Source organism: Condylura cristata, unplaced genomic scaffold (genome assembly GCF_000260355.1).
Source record: "Condylura cristata isolate star-nosed mole 26May11 unplaced genomic scaffold, ConCri1.0 scaffold00011, whole genome shotgun sequence".
NCBI lineage: Eukaryota > Metazoa > Chordata > Mammalia > Eulipotyphla > Talpidae > Condylura > Condylura cristata.
Window position 1 is genome coordinate 18,414,682 of NW_004567112.1, and position 16,603 is coordinate 18,431,284.

Here is a 16,603-nt window from a genome sequence, read left to right on the forward strand (position 1 = left end):
GGACACATGCAGGGGACAGCGACACGCGAGGACAGTGACACGTGAGTCCACAGAAACAGAGAGAGGGGTGGGGTCCCAAGTCAGAGGTGGGGCTAGACATGGTTAACACCTACCAGAAAGTTCTGTGATCATCCCCAGCCAGATGTTAAACTCAAATGGAATGGCGGGGGGGAGGTATGTTCACAGATCTTCCAGTAACCTCGACAGCCCACTGTCACTTGCAAGGAGAGGCCCTCCACACCCATAAGGGCCCAAGCCTGGGAGGGGCGGCTCAAGGGCTGGCCATGAGCCCTGGGTGCCCTGCGGCCACAGGACTGTCTGCTGGTCTCCTGTCCCAGCCCCCTCCCAGCCCTGTCCTTCCCTAACCTTCTCCATCCTCAGCCTTTTATACTATACTTTTTATCACAGCTCTAAACCAAAACTTTGAGTGTTCATAAAGCTAATGCTTCCCTTGACTTTAGGCGCCACCTTGTGAGTGACGGACACCAGACCCCGTTCTCCCTGGTGAGTGACAGGTGCTAGACCCATGACTTCTCCCAGCCAGTCTCTCAGTGCCCCCATACCCTGAGATTAAAATGTCAGCTTGCTCAAATAAACAAGCACACTGAGACACATCGTGATCCAACCAGCCCCAAAGATCTGTCCACTCACACAGCCCGTGGCGTAGTGGCATCAGGGCAAAGGGCCAGAGCTGTACAAACTGTCCTCACAACCCTGACCTCAGGCTTCCCCTGAGGGCAGAGGGCAATGTGGAGAAGGGTGGAAGCCAGCTTCCGCATCTGCTCTGCTCGCAAGTTTGCCCCAACCAGTTCTCTGCGTGAGGGGGGTGGGGGATGGGGTGGGGGGGCGGGACCCTGTCCTGTGATCCCAGCTGAGTCACAGCAGCAGAAGCCTGAGGAGGGAGTGTGCATGCACTCTCCTCCTCCCTGCAGAGGGAGAAGGCACCAGGTGCTCTCTCTGGGATCTCTCTGGCAATAGGGGTTTCTGGAGAGACAGTGAAATATGGGGAGCGATCCCTGTACTTCCTTGAGTGCATTGGTTCATTCATTCAGCGAAGGTTTATGGACTACCAATGGTCCCAGGCAGTGATAAGTGCTGAGGTCCCAGCAGGCAGTTCATGCTGGTGGAGGAGATCTTCGTGACTCTGGATGGTAGAGCAATGGGCTGCTGGTTGGGCAAATAAGGGAAGACTTCCTGGAGGAGATGGCACTGCAAAACCTCAAAGGGGCTATTGGGAGCAAATGTGGAGAAGGGAAGTTGACAAGTTTAGAGGTCCAGAAGGGAGAAAGGAAGTCTAGACTCAGCCTTCACTGACCAGGGAGGGTGGGGAGGTTGGAAATGGCGCCTCCTGGGCCCCAGCCAGATAGAGTGCATAGGTTTTCTGCTGAGCAAGCCTGGTCAAGAAGAGGCCAGTACTCTCGTCCAGCCAGTTCCCTCTGTTGTCAGATACCTGTGCAGCTGCACCAGCTACAGAGCCTGGGCTGCTGTCTCTGCAGCCCTTCTCCCCATCACTACAGGATAACTGGGGTGTGCATGTGTGTGCCCACATACTTGCCAGCACTGGGGTGTGCACGCAGGAAGGAGCCGCTCACAGATTGTTACCACCTGTCTAGGGGGCGTGGGGGGTGTCTGCGGGAGAGTAGACAGAGCTAGAAACAGTAAAAGCCTCAGAGCAGAGTGGTGACACTCAAGGAGTGACTGTCTGGGCAGGTAAGACCTGAGGATAAAGGTCGCAGCCCTAGGGCCAGGGTAGGAGATTCTTGGTGACCTGGCTGCCCACAGGGACTCTTTCCCAGCCTGGCTGGCCCCTGCTGAGCATCCCTCACAGATGGGCACATGGAGAGGACAGAGCTCTAGCAGCAAATGAGTAAGCCCAAACCAGTCTTTCTTACCCCGATTCTGCTTTTGAGTCAAAGTGGGGACTTGCCTCTTGCTCAGAGACCTAATTGTCCCTGCTTTTTCTGCTCGGAGTTGCTGAGAGTCCCATCTATTCCAGAATTCCCTCCCCTAGGTGGCTGGTAAGGGACTTTAGCCAAGCCTAACCTTTTATCCCCACCCCCTCCCTGGCATCGGCCCTCCCCATTTCCCTCTGGAAGCTGCTGTTGAGACAGACCCCCCACCCCCAACTTGCTCCCCCAAGTACCCTTTCCCCAGGCAGTCTCCCAGCTTTCTCTTTGCCTGACAGTAACCTCCTCCATGCTGATGTCACCCTGGCTTTGCACTGTCACTCAGCTGAGCCAGGCTTGGCAGGATTTGAGGGTCCGAGGGCAGCTGTCAGTGTCCAGGCCCTGCATCCCTCTGTGTCCCTCCCGCCCCAGCGTTTCACAGCCAAGAGCCGCTGCTCTCCTGGATGTCCAGCAGGGCCACTGGCTCCACCTGGGAATTGCGTGTTGACTGAACCTCCCTATGCCCAGTGCAAAGCCAATTCCCTGCTCCGTGCATGGAGAATGGAGCCAGAAGTCTGGTCCCGCCACTGGGGAACTCACAGATTTCTAAGAGAAGCAGGATGAAGCACAATAGCCAACTGGGCAGGATAGTATCTGGCAACCTGGGGGTGATGGCAGAGTGTAAACACGCTGTGAAGTGGGGTAGGAGTTCATGGAAGGGAGAAGGGAGAAGGGAAGAGACGCCCCTCCCCCCAGACTTGGTTAGCAGGAGGGGCTTGAAACACACCCACTTGGCATTTTTTAAAGTGTCTGTTTACATGCACTGGGATCTTTCGACCTCGTTTACCCACATATTGAACCTTCTTTTGAAAGGTTTAAAAGAGTTATGTCAGCCGGGGGTTACTGGGGAGGGGGTGCTGGCGTGGGACTCTATCAGGTACATCTGCTAGGCGTGTGGTGATGCTTGATGAATTTGGTCTCACAGGCAGTTCTTTCCAAGCACAGCGCAGGCATGCTAAGCAGAGTAGAAGGCGGCTTGCCAGACTCCTCCTCCGTCTGCCTACAGCCCAACGGCTCCTGTGGTCCTAGCCAGGCTGCATACGCCCTGGGCGCAGAGGCGTCCTCCCGGGCAGCCTCCCGCTGGATGTCTCCTGGTCACCCAAGGCCTCTCTCACTCCACTCCCAACTCACCTTTCTCCTCCACCCTCCCACCCCCGGGGTAAAAGAAAAATCCCTCAGCTTCATCTCTGACACCTGAGGTGCTAAGCCCCATAATCTAGTGGCTTCCCAGGTTCTTCTCTGCAGCTCCCAGACCAGGGGTTAATCAGATTCCATTCGAAGCCCGGAGTTATTTCCTGCTCATTTTCCTTGGGGACTCTACATTTGCAATCGCATCTGGCCCAGACAGACTCTTACAGAATCCCTGGTTTCCCCATGTCCTCCTTCACTCAGCAGCCCAGCATGTAGTCGTGTTCACCCCATTCCTCCCAAGCCTGCCTGGCATCTGACAGTCAGCCAGAGGGAGACAGCGGCCAAAGCCAGAGCCCCACACACTTGGGGCCCCCCATCCCCAAGAGCACTCAGGAGGCCCACCGACAGCTCCTGTCATCAGGCATCTGACAGTCTTCTCTCCTAGCTCTCCTCAGCAAGCCGCTACTCCCCCTAACAAATGCCAACATGTTCCTGACCCTCAAGAGCACCTGACCTTCCGAAGCCCCTTGCAAGGCTGTGGTGGCCCTACCACATCACTGGCCACCACAAAAAGTGCCAAAAGTGCGTCAGCCTCTCTGGTCACAGGGACCCCAGGGGAGGCATGTGGCTTCCTGCAAGGGTGCGCTGGTGTCTGGGCCTGAGGGTCAGGGTTGAAGTTGCCACCCAGCTAATCCTATTACCACCTTCACATATCAGGGCTGTATGCTGGGAGACATGGAGAAGATAATGTTTGCTCGGGAGGGTGCCTTTACCTGGATTCACCCAGGAGGGCAGGAAGAGAGTCAGATGCTCACCAGAGGGGGTGGGGAGAAGGGGAGAAATGGAGGTGGATTTGTTCCCCTAAACGGGTGGGGAGTAGACATGGCCCATGGTAGAGATTCTGAGGGTCATGGCTGGCGTCCTTCACCTACTGGTGGAGAGTGTTCACGTGGACCGCACTTTCAAGTGAACCCTCCAGAACTTCTGCTTCTAGGAGCAAACAACCAACCATGGTGGCCAGAAGGGATATGCGGGCAGGCTCCTTCCTCTGAGACTCAAAGCAAACCTTTCCTAGTACTCCAGAAATCTGCCTTATCTTCCTATCCTTTCTCCTTCACGTAAGACCAGCATTGTGGTCTGACAGCACCCCCCAAAATCCTGGGTCCTCTCCTGATAACTTCTCTGACAAGTGTTTTCCACCACTAGAACCAATGGCCCCAATCCAGTCTCATATCTAAAAATGCCACTATCGAGACCCAGGTTAGCACAGAAGACCCAAGTTAGCACAGTCCCTGTTGGTTGGGTCCGACATGAGCCTGCAGAATTACCCAGCAGAAAAGAACAAGTAGCAGAAAGGCGCTGCTAATTGGCGTCCTCGCTGGGGACCCCCGGAGTGAACGCCCTGGTTTGCCTTTAGGGACGTGGGCGCAGGGCCTGCTGCCACCTAGTGGCCATTCAAGGCACAGCACCTTTGTATCTTCCCACCCAGCTGATTTTTAAAAATTTATATTGATTTATAGCATTATTTTGGTTTTGTGAAGGACAGGGAGAGAGGTACCCTAAAACCCCAAATCTCCCTGCTCTAAATCAATTCTGCCATCCATCACTTCAAGACAAAAACATATTCTAGTGTGGGAGACTTTAATGGAAAGGAACTTTAATACAATTATGTGCAATACAGAAAGGGCAAAGAGTGGGGAGGAATACAATTTCCAAATCAAGCACCCAAAGTTACCCATCCCCTCGTGGGCAAATGCCCAGCCACAGGGGGTTGCTCCAAAGCAGGGCCTCTGAGGCCAGAAAGCCAGCCACCGTCTAAAGCACCTTCTGGTGGGGGCCCGAGAAGAGGGTCAGAAACAGCCAGACAAATCTGGGAAAAGCGCAAAGTCAAAATCAAGATAAGCGCTGCCACAGTCAGCCTCCCAGGGGTCCCTCACCCACGTCTGTGTCACCCAGTCCAGGGCCAAGGAGCGAGCGCAGCTTCTTCCTGTCTCTGCTCCATGTGCCTCCTCGGTCTCCTCAGGCTCCATCCTGCCTCCTTCCTTCCCCGTCTCCTCTCCAGCTTCTTCTCCCTCCTTCTCCGTTCCCCCCTCCCTAGGGAGACACAGGGAACCTGGAACCAAGCCTTTCCCTGAGGACCACCCTGTTACAGCTTCAGGTAAACATTTTTTTTAAAAGATCTATTTATTTGTGCATACAGAAGTGGGGTACAGGCCAGAGGTGCCGGGGCAGTGAGAGACAGAGTGGGGAGCAGAACAGGCCGACTGACGAAGTACACTGCTGAGGGGAGCAGCGGGCGGGTCAGGAGAGGTCTGCCACGCCATGTGGTCACCTCCGGGGCAGGCGGGGATCGATAGTTTCTGTCTGTCATCAGATAGTGACTCCTTTCTTCGTTTCACCCTCTCTCAACCCTCACCTGCCCCCTTCCCTTGTGGTCACCGCCATTTTGTTCTTTATAGTCTAAGTTTACTTTTGTTTTGTTGGTTGGCTCGTTCTGTTTCTTTACCTCCACTTAGGAGTGGGATCACACCATGTTTGTTGTCTGCTCCGGAATTCTGCTGCAGTGGCTATGAGTACAAAATTTGTTCTGGTGGTTGGGGTTCTCTCTCACCCTAACCTCCAGCATGAGTTCCAAACTTAGCACCCCGCTGTTCCTCCTATAAAATCAGTACCGTAGTTGTACATCTGCGAATATATCAAAACCATTGGACACTGGAAATGGGTGAATTGTACTGTGCATGAGCTCTCTGCTAAAGCTGGTTTAAAAACAAGGGAGAGGGTCTCAGCACTGTGAAGCTATCTGCAGCCATTGCAGCAAGAGTTCAATCCCCGGCAAGGGAGGTGACCCACATGGCACAGCAGACCTCTCCTGTCTCACCGCTGTTCCCCTCAGCAGTGTACTTCAGCAGATTTGTCTCTTCTGCTCCCTACTCTATATCTGGTGAATTTTCTCGCCCCCACCCCCGTACCTCGGGCCTGTACTCCAGTTCTTGTATGCATAAATAAACAAATCTTTTAATAAATAAATAAAAAATAAAAAGAAGGGAGAGTTGGAATGAACCGAGACTTTCAGTGAAAGATGATGAGGGTTGGTTTCAGCATCTTGGGACTGCTCCAAACATATATGCAAGATATCCAATAACCACTCACTAAATGTCCTGTGCAGTTAAACAGAGCCAATTCTTCACCCACTCTTTAACCTCTATACCTCCACTCCTCCCTACTAGGTGGCTAGAACCTTCTTACTTTCCCAGACCCCTGAGAAATTCTAGTCTAAACAGTCAAAGGCCTTCAAAAGGATCAGAGCCCTTCTCAGAAGTTCATCACCTTTGCTACTAATGATCCTTCCCCCTTCTTAGAACACTTCTGTGACTTTTGAGTCTTGAGAAAACTTGGTTCTCCTGTTTTCTCATGGCTTTTCCCCTCCTTGTCTGACTCCTCTTCCATCCACCAACTCCATAAACTCTTTTCTTTCTTTGTTCAGGCCTTGGGCAATTTCCATTGTCCCTGTGGTTCAAACAAACTCATCTAGTATATGAGTTCTGCGTGCCTCTCCCTAATCTTTATTACTGTCTCAAGCTCTACTCCAAATTGTCTAGTTGGCCTCTCAGATTTCACCATTCAAATGTCCTACTAACAACTTAGGCTCAAACATACCTAAAGCTGAATTCATCATCTCCCTGCTGAAAGCGCAACTTTGACCTCCCTCTTTGAATACTCATCTTTGCAGCTGTGCACGTTGGAGATCAAGCCACCTTTGGTTTCTCTCTCCCTTGCATCCCACATTCATATCAGGCACTAATCCCAGCAGTCTGTCTATAAGAAAGATGTTCTGTGCATTTCTGAAGCTGCCCGCAGCCACTGCAGCACGAGTTCGGTCCCCGGCCAGGGAGCGGACCCGTGCGGTGCAGCAGACCTCTCCTGTCTTGCCCGTTGCTCCCCTCAGCAGTGTATTTCACAGGAGGATTGATCCACCGATTCTGTTCCCCACTCTGTCTCTGGTGAATCCTCTTACTCCCTACACCTCTGGCTGTACCCCAGTTCTTGTATGCACAAATAAATAAATCTTTAATAAAAAGATGTTCTGTGCATCTTTCCATTCCTTTCTATTCTTCTTTCACCACATTCAGGCTTTCCCTGTTACCTGCTCCTAGCACGGCAACCTTTCAACCCATTTCCTTGCTTCCAATTCTCCTTTCTCCAATAGGTTTTGGAAAAACGATTTAAAAAAAAAAGATTTATTTATTTATGCATACAGAACGGGGGTACAGGCCAGAGGCAGAGAGGCAGTGAGAGGGGCTTCACCAGAGGCAGAATGGGGAGCAGAACAAGCAGGCTGATGAAGTACACTGCTGAGGGGAGCAGCGGGCGGGTCAGGAGAGGTCTGCACACTGTGTGGGTCACCTCCGGGGTGGGGCTCAAACTTGCACTGAAGGGCTCCAGGCCAACTTCGCGGTGCTGTGTGCCAACCACTGCGGCCCACCACTGCGCCCCCAGGAGGGCCCAGAAAACTATCTTACGGCCAATAGTTTTTCATAAAATAGAATTTGGATTCCATTCCTCTGCCCAGAGATTTGTCTTTCCATTGCCTGATGAAGTAGGTGTCTGGGGCTGGGGCCTTCTGCATTGTTCTCATCCCTCTTTACAGAACTTTCTATTCTCCAGCCAAAGTGAAACGGTTCTTCCAAAAGAGCCCCCAGCGTTCCCACCTGCTTGACTTTCCCCGGGCTACTTGCCCCTTTGTGGGTGCCACACAGGAAGTCATCTTCGACTTCAGTAAGCTAGACCTGAACGGAAGCCTGATCCAACCCAAAGTTATCTCTGCCCTTCGAGTCTGCCCTGTAAAGCAGAGATAGCAGACTCCTGCTCCCTGGGGTTGTGCGAGACTTAACTGAGATAATGGTGAAGTGTCTGGCACGTGGGTGGTCAATAAATAGTAGTTCCTATTTTTTCCTGCCTTTTAAAATATGATCTGTCCTTCAAAGTCCATCTCCATGCCGTTATGCAAAATTCCTTTCCAGGCCTCCAGCCTCCCGGCCCCTCCGTCCTCTGAACGGCTCAGCTGCTTTCCATCATAGCTATGCCACACCTGCCACACATCGAGGCCACATCCTTCCCCAGCTGTAATCTCCAAGTAAATAGCAATCAAAGGGAAGCCGGGCAGGAATCAGGAGATAAGCAAATCATCTGCCTGGATGACTCCCACCTCAACAAATGAACTATAGCGATTTCTTGCTGATGGGGAGAGATGATGTGGTGATGACAGCTGGCCAAGAGGTTCTCCGAGTTGACATGAAAATAACCCCCTTGCTGACTACTGGCTTTTACATTTTTTTTTAAATGAAAGTGCAGCCATTGTATAAAAAAAAATTAACAAAATAAAAATCATCTGTAAATCACACCAGCCAGAGATAGCACTATTTGATTTTACTTTTTAGTATTAGTCCTTTTATTTCTTTGCATCTAAGTAAACTATAAACATAAGATACAGATTCTGTAGATGAAGATGCCAGAATTTTTCACATCACATCCTGGTGAGTGTTTCCTCATGACATTATTTTTTTTCTAAAAGGGTTTTATTACATGAAATATTATTTTAAAATGTTAATTTCTGCAAAATCGCCTATTATGTGAATGAACCCTAATTTATTTAATTTTTTTCTACTTTTGAATACTGGGACTTAAGAAAAAAAAACTCAGCAAATATTCCAATAGAAATATTAGAATAGATTTCTAGATTTTGGATTATCGGGTCAAAAGGATAAAAGAAAATAAAGTTCTTGGGTCTGAATTCTTCTTCAGGAAATTTAGATGGAATTGAAATGTGACTGACCTTTGTTGAGGTCTGACTGACATCCAAAAAACTGTACCTTTTGAACACGGGCAACATGAAGATTTTGGAGATAAGTACACACCCATAAAATGATCACCTCAGGAAATTTGGAATCGGTTTGCAGTTTCACCTAGCTCTTTTATTCACTTATGTCTCTTTTTCAGATGTTGCAGAGATAGCCAGTTACAGGAGTGAAAAGGTAGAAAGCGTTTAATGCAAGAGTTCAAGTTAGTCAGCTCACATTCCTGTGACCATGTGGGATAACGATGACGCGACTGAGCACTTCTGGCCGTGTTGCCACTGTCTCTGTGTTGGGGCATTTTTCCTGGGGCAGAGTCACTGTGTATTTCCTTGTGCCTAAGAGCAGCTAACCATTTTTGCATCTCAGAAAACCTTGTTTGCCCCAGGAACAAGAAGAGTAGGAAAAATACCCTTCCATTTCCTTTTAGCGTCACAGACTGGGTCTCCTGCTGAATCGTCTCAGCACCTCTTACGTTTATAAATCATTAAACATTTGTTTAGTGACAATCTTCGTCACCAGAATGTGGCAGGGGCCTGAAGTGGTCTGTTTGCTGCTTTGTCCCTAGAGCTAAGCAGATCAGTAAATGTCTACGGAATGAATGAAGGACTAGAATGAAGACTCACGGTGAGAAAACATGTGCCCCTGTGAGGGGCCCTCAGAGTCTGGGATAAGAGGGTGTTTGTCCTTGCCCCAGACCCTGAAAGGATGTTGGAAGAGGAGCAGCAGGGGCTCTGTCCTGGCACCCAGTCTCCCCTCTTGTCAGCCTGGGGGGCTCAGTGCTGCGCCTAATGTGCAGTTTGCTGAGATGCGCCGAGGGACAGATTGCCTTTTCTCAGGTCTGCTTCCTCAAGCCCTTCTCTCCCATGACTTTGCTTCTCGTCCCTCTTCTTTGCAGCCTGTGCCTTACGTTCACAAGGAGGGTGTTCCTCGTCCACGCTACCCTCCAGAAGGTTGCCTGACTGTCACTTCACATCAGCTGCAGAACCCGCCTGTCAGAACTGGAGCTAATCTAGAAGGGACCGTGGTATGAGAAGGGATGAGGTAACCCGCTCCTGGCCTCTGTGCTGGGATACTTTGTAACCCAAAACTTCATCCCATGGGATCAATTCACCAGTGGGCTAAGAGGCAGCATGATGAAGCTGTGCTTTAGGTTTTATGAGCTAGAAGTCTTGCATGTGGTTATAAAACTTATTTTTTTTAAGATTTATTTGTGCATACAGAACTGGGGTATAGGCCAGAAGTGCAGAGGCGGTGAGAGGATTCACTAGAGACAGAGCGGGGAGCAGAACAGGCAGATCAACAAAGCACACTGCTGAGGGGAGCAGCGGGCGGGTCAGGAGAGGTCTGCCGCGCCATGTGGGTCACCTCCAGGGTCGGGGGATTGAACTCAAGCTGAAGCAGCTGCTGCTAGCTTCATAGTGCTGTGCTTTAACCCGCTGCACCACCAGGGAGGACCATGTTTATACAACATTTAAGGGGTGCTTTCATTCAAAGACTACTTTTGTATTACTCTCCTGCTGAAATGCTATCAGTGCTTTCTCCTGGTGTCAGCTGAAATGGATGGAACAGAGGTTTTGGACCCCTATCCCTCAGAGATAATGACAACAGGGTTATGACTGAAGGTCTCATTTTGATCCATGAGCAGCTGTGTGTAAGCAGGAGGCACAAATGTGTGCGATGTAAGAACATTGAAGTTGTTTGTGCTTTCTTTGTAGTGCACAGATGATAGACTTCTATTCTACCTTTTTAATCCTAAAATGATCCTAAGGTCAACAAAGAAGCTCTTAGTATCAACATTTTGCAGAAAGGTAAGCCAGGACTCAAAATAAACTTGCCTAGAATCAGTTTTGAGCCCAGAGTTCAACGTGGGTTTCAAGTTCAAGCTTCTTGGATTTTACTGAATTTGCAAGAGGCAACCCTGGACCTCAGGACTCCCACCCACACCCAAGCTGTCTGTCTTTCTGAACAGGACAGTCAGCAGGAACAGTTGAGTGCTCTAGAAGGCTGAGGACACAAAAAGCTGCTGGACACTGGACACACAATCATCAGGAGACCCCACTTGGGCACTGCATCCACAACTTCTCGAGAGTAAGCAGATGCCGTAGGAATGTAGAGCGCCTTTTGCGAACATTTCTCAAGCTCAAGCTGTATTGCACAACCTGGGGCTTGGGGGGTTGGTGGGGGGAGCAGGTGTCTGCTCTTTCTGGGCTGATCCACACACATGGTGAGTGCTCAAGAAAAGCAGCATTGTCCAAGAGGGTGACCTTGAATAAAGCGGTCTGTTTCTGGCCTTGAGCTCACAGAGCGTGTGGGGTCCCACCGTGAACCCCTCTGTGTCTGTGCACCCCTCCTGATGATAGAATTCCCTCAGAACAGTAAATACCCCAAGAGAATCAGAAACCTCCCCCCAGCCTTCTCACTGCTTCGCCAGGGTCTTGTTTAGGGCCCCTGTTCGAGGCCCAAATTTGCATGCCAGGCTTCCTTTCTTTCGCAATTGTTTGAAAAACTGGTGGGTGAGAGGTGCCAGCCTCTGTTCCTTTGCCATCAGCCATTTCACACAAATGGTTCATCTTAGCACACTTGTTGGTCTTTTTCCTTCCCAAAGAAAACAAGCATTTGGTATGTGTCTCACCAGCTAGTAAGATGGGAAGATGGAGACTTCTCCATTGGGAGTCTCCCAGAGGCCTGAGCTCCAGCCAGGCACGGAGATCCTTCTCCTGACAGAATCTAGGCCTAGGGCAAGAGCCATACAACAGACCCGGGGTAGATGCCGCCACCTATGTGGTGGTCTTTCTGATATGTTGGGGTGAACTTCTTTGTCATGATCTGAGCCGGGCTCTGGTTTATCTGGGATTAAGATCTCTTTCTAGGAGCACTGAGAACTAGTGACTTCCACCCGGCTGATGTTTTATTGAATGTGAAGGTGAAGTGGGTTTCAGGCCAGGGCAGCAAGCAATGCATTAGCTCTGGTAGTAAGGCCAGGGGTTAGAGGGCAGCTCCCCCTTGCGGCCCGGCCCGAGGAGGCTGTAAGGTCTATCTGGGGGGCCAGCTCCACTATGGGTGGGGCACAAACCCATGGGGGTCCTTAGGGCAGGTGGGCAGAGGCTGGAGGTGGACACAGATGGGGAAGCACTCGAGGAACCAGGCTGGGACTTGAATTCAGAGACCTAGGCGAATGGGACACCTGTCCTGCCGCTCATATTTTCATTCCAAGCTTGCGTGCACACTTCTAGATCCAGCACCAAACAGAGCCACAGGTAAGGTTGTGAGCTGAGCTGGATCAGATCTCCACTCCCAGTAAGGATCAGCTCCCAGCCGAGCTGGATCAGATCTCCGCTCCCTTGCCCTTTGCTCTCTGACCCATCCTCCAGGTCAGAACACCCCTTGTCCTAGGCCGAGCCCCGTCCTCCTTTCCACCTGCGCGGCCCCCTGTAACCACCAGGGGGCAGACCTCAGGACGCAGGCTGCATCTGGACCGCGGCTGTTCTCCCAGCATCAGCAGAGGCTGTTCATGGGGGCTTCTCCTGTCTCCTCTTTACCTCAGTTGTGCTGGGCGGGTGGAGGGGGAGCCCCCTTTACCCCCTTTACTAGGGGACAGCTCAAAGTGACGCATAAACGAGACTCACACCCACTGGCTGAGGCCGGGAGGGCGGCACGTGGCATTTTCAGCCTCCCGCCCCTGGCCTCCGCCTCCACCCGATCCGTGGCGACCCTTTCAGGAGTTTTGAGTGGAAATTAGCTCAGACCTGCAATGGCGTCGCCAGCCTCTCCTCTCCTGCCCCCGCCCATTGCTTTCACTGCCTCTGCTTTCTGACTCGGGACCTTCCCTCCAACAGGCCATCCGGAAACAGCCCACCTTTCCCTCAGGTTTCATCTCTCTCACCCCCTGCGCACTGCCCAGCCCTGCCCCGAGCCTCCTCATCTTCCTTGCATTTCCCCTCATCAAACCCTCCCAGTTCCTTCCAACCCCCTTTCTGCTTATCCCTGGGATTTGCAGCAGGAGGCAGAGAGCCAGAGAACCCCTGATAGGACCAATAGTCACCCCCCTTCTCATTGGCTCCCTCCCCCAGTCCAACACAGGTTTCCCCTATAAAAGGCTGCTCTCAGACTCCCTCTCCTTTGTCCTGTGCTGGCCGGGCTGGCTTGTGACTTTACTCCTGTGTCCAGACAGCACCTGAGGTACCTGGTCCCCACCTCATTCCCAATGAATGTGGTGGAAAGCTCCGAGAGGCAGGAGCAGCAAAAGTTGGGGCATGGAGCCTGGGACAATCCTGCCTACAGTGGCCCTCACTCCCCACATGGGACACTGAAGATCTGCACCATCTCCGGCATGGCCCCCCCTCAGCCACACCCCAAGAAGCCTAAAGATGAACCCCAAGAGAAGGCATCCAGGACCCTGGTGTCCAGCTGCTGCCTCCAGATCCGTGGATGCATCAGAGGTATCGGTGGGGGTGGGGCAAGTTCTCCTGGGACACTGGAGCAGGGGTGGGGGGCAGGGGCTGTCACTCAAAGTTTAGTGTTGGTGTTGGTGGTAAAATGCGATTAAAGAAGAGGTAAAATCTCAGTGTTGCTTTGGGGTCTGTAAACTATATGGTTGTGTACCCCCAGAATACAGCGGTCAAAGTAGTGATATCCCAGAGGGAGAGGTGAGGGGATTATCTCTGGGGCACCCAGAAGGGTGTGTGGGAGCCTGAGGGAGGGATGGAATCTTCACAGCCCCACCTGAAGCAGGGTGGTCCTTCCCAACCTTCATTCTCTGCAAGCCAGGCTTTCCCCCCTGCCTCAGGGGGCTGCATGCAGGCAGCAGGTGTGGGCTTGGTGAGATTCAGCCGAGGGATGAGGTGATGGGCAAGGAAGGGGCTGGGGTGGAAACAGGGTGAGGACCAGAGACAGAAGCGTGGGGTCATCTGGGAGGAGCTGCTGCTGGGGACCCTAGACCTCTCTCCACTGCCCCTAGGACTTTGGGGAACAGCCCTGACTGAAAACACAGCTGGGAACCGGGAGCTCTACGTGAAGACCACCCTGCGGGAGCTCCTGGTATATGTCGTGTTCCTGGCCGACACCTGCCTCTGTGAGTAATGCCGCCTTTTGTGCATCAGTGTCAGAAGCATCAGTGCGTATAACGTTTGTGTGTACGCCGCTGCAGGCAATATCTCTGGGGGCAACAGCTCACTGAGCAAGCCGGGCGTCCTGGGATTTCACATCGGTAATACGTTTCTATTCATTACCCTTTCAGCTTAAGATATTTTGTTTAAAAAGAACTTGTATCTAAGTTCAATAGAAGGGAGATTGTTAGAAAGACTATTAATAAAAAGTTGCTTTGTCAAGAGTCCCAAGAGGAACCCAGTGTTTAAAATCGAGTCAGCAGTCTCTGTACTGTTTATGATTCAGTGGCAAAGCCGGGTTTTAAGAGCAAGTTCTCAAAGCACTCAGCAGCCTCGTTTTTCCTGTTAGCAGGTGTAAAGGACGGAAGGAAGGGGTACCTTCTTTCGGTTTGGGGAGCAAAGGGCAGTGTGGTGGGTTTCACAGTTATTATATGGTCTGGTCCAGGCCTCATTAAAGACAAGGAGGAAAGATCCTTCAGACCTTAGAACAGTGATTCCTGAGAAGAGTTGAAAGTATGGCTTGGTGGTGGTAAAGGCCGTCAGGTTCTCCCGAGTGAGTGACCGCCATGCCACGGCGTTGAGGGGGCTTATCTAGAACCCTGTCTGCAGACACACTGGAAAACTTTGGACTCTAAGTTGAAAGAAGCAAGTGAAAAAATAGTATGGTGAGTCACAGAAGGATAGAGTTAAAGAGCTGTAGATGATAATAAAATTGGACCAAACAATAGTTATAAAAACTAAAGAGTAGGGTGCTTTGTGCTCAGTTAGTGACTTCTTTAAAAACTTGCACAAGTGGAATTTGACTAATCTCATAGAGATGTGTATGTGTTTGTTCTTTGAAACTGTATTTGGACCATACAATGAAGGTGTCTCCATTACTAGGTGACTGTATACCCCACAAAAGGCCCCACTCGTTTTAGGCTGTCTGGATCTTTTGAAAGCAGAATCAAAAGGTGTGATAACAGAAAGGCTGATGGAAATGTCATCCTTAAGAGCCACCTATGTTTATAGCTGCCTCTGTGAGTTCCCCTATGTGTAAGCCCCCGTATGTGTGAGCCCCCAGGAAAGCTGCAGAGAAAGCACTTGCTTCTGGCCACTCTCTTGTGACTCCCTCTGTGGGTGGAGGGGACAGTGGTGAGTGCTGACTATGGTCTATCAGCACAGAGTGAAAGAAGAACATGTCTGGGGAGCAATGGATGACCCAGTGTACATTTTGTGGGGCCCATATGATTAGTTTCAGCAGATGACTGTCAGAAATTCATTTGTGGACATACTGATTTTTGTCTTCATCCTCTGCTAGGAAGGAATGTCTCTCTCCCTTTTCAGAACCTGTGATAGCAGAGCCTTTCTCTGTAAATGACTCACATGTCTCCATTTTCAGATTCACTTCTGGAGCACGACAGGAGATAGGAGATTGGGTTCTGGAAGCTGCTTTGTCCCATCTACCTCTCTCCATGCCCTGAGCTCTCTGCACTCATAAATGTGAGGTGGTCTGTGACTTGCCCAAGTCTGACTCATAGACCTCAGTCCCATAATTCTTAAGCATCCAGCTTCAGCAGCCATCTAGTTCGAGGGTGCAGCAGCCCCTTCTCTAGGACCCTCCTGGGGGGCACTGTCACTTCTAGCTATCGGTTGTGTGATCTGAAGCAAGTTGGTTGAACTCTTACTCTTGGATGATGATCATACCCACCTGATTAGATTGTTTTAAAGTTAAATAAAGTGACCCACTAATGTGCTTAACGGGAGGCCAACACATAAATAATACCTATTACTATTTTCAGTTCACATCAGACTACATGTCTATTTTGCTGTATTGTGAACCCAACCAGCAATGCAGAGTGAGGGAGAATTCACCTGCTATCTTTAAATCTCTGAAAACCTCCAACCCAGTGAAGTTGGGCTCTTAGTAAATTGTTAAACTACCTGAAGGTATGTCATTAACTGACTTTGACCTTGAAAGCTGGAGTCCCTACACAAAGTGCCAGCCCCCTCAAGGACTATCTTATGCAACAGAATTTGAAGGCCTTCACATTCTAATGATTCCTTCAACACTTACAAAAATAATATCAATAACAGTTTCCCAGTCCATATCCTCTCCTAGCCTCTTCCTTCTTGAGGTGACATTTTGCCTTGGACATGGTCTCAGCTTTGGTGCTCTCCAAGGTTCTGATCCCACTCTCTGGTAACTCAACTCCCTGTCAGTCTCCCCAAACTTTGGCCATCTGTAACTGCACTACTACTCTAGTAATGGATGATATTGCACCTAGGGTGTTGGAAACTGATTCCTGGAAGAAAGAAAACCTTAGATATTACAATAGTTTTTTTTTATATACATTTAGATGTTAAGTGTAAGAGTATTAAGACTTAAATTGCAGTGGAGGGCCTTCCTGGTGGTACAGAGGGTTGTGTTGCAGCACCATGAAGCTATCTGCACCCGCGAGTTTGATGCACTGCAGCATGAGTTTAATCCCTGACCAGGAAGCTACCCCTATGGCGCAGCAGACCTCTCATGTCTCTTCCCCTGCTCCCCTCAGCAGTGTATTTCAATGAATCTGCCTGTTCTGCT

General features: G+C 50.6%; 1 protein-coding gene across 1 annotated transcript in view; it reads left to right on the forward strand.

The window, feature by feature from the left end:
* Nucleotides 1-16,603, forward strand: part of PKD2L1 (polycystic kidney disease 2-like 1) — a 43,001-nt gene continuing 26,398 nt past the window's right edge. The window contains exons 1-6 of the mRNA XM_004681014.2: nt 1-41; nt 9,828-9,973; nt 10,648-10,740; nt 10,902-11,020; nt 13,100-13,371; nt 13,890-14,003. Coding sequence (XP_004681071.1) covers nt 13,137-13,371; nt 13,890-14,003 — 349 coding nt within the window. The 5' untranslated portion in view covers nt 1-41; nt 9,828-9,973; nt 10,648-10,740; nt 10,902-11,020; nt 13,100-13,136. The remainder of the gene's footprint in view (nt 42-9,827; nt 9,974-10,647; nt 10,741-10,901; nt 11,021-13,099; nt 13,372-13,889; nt 14,004-16,603) is intronic.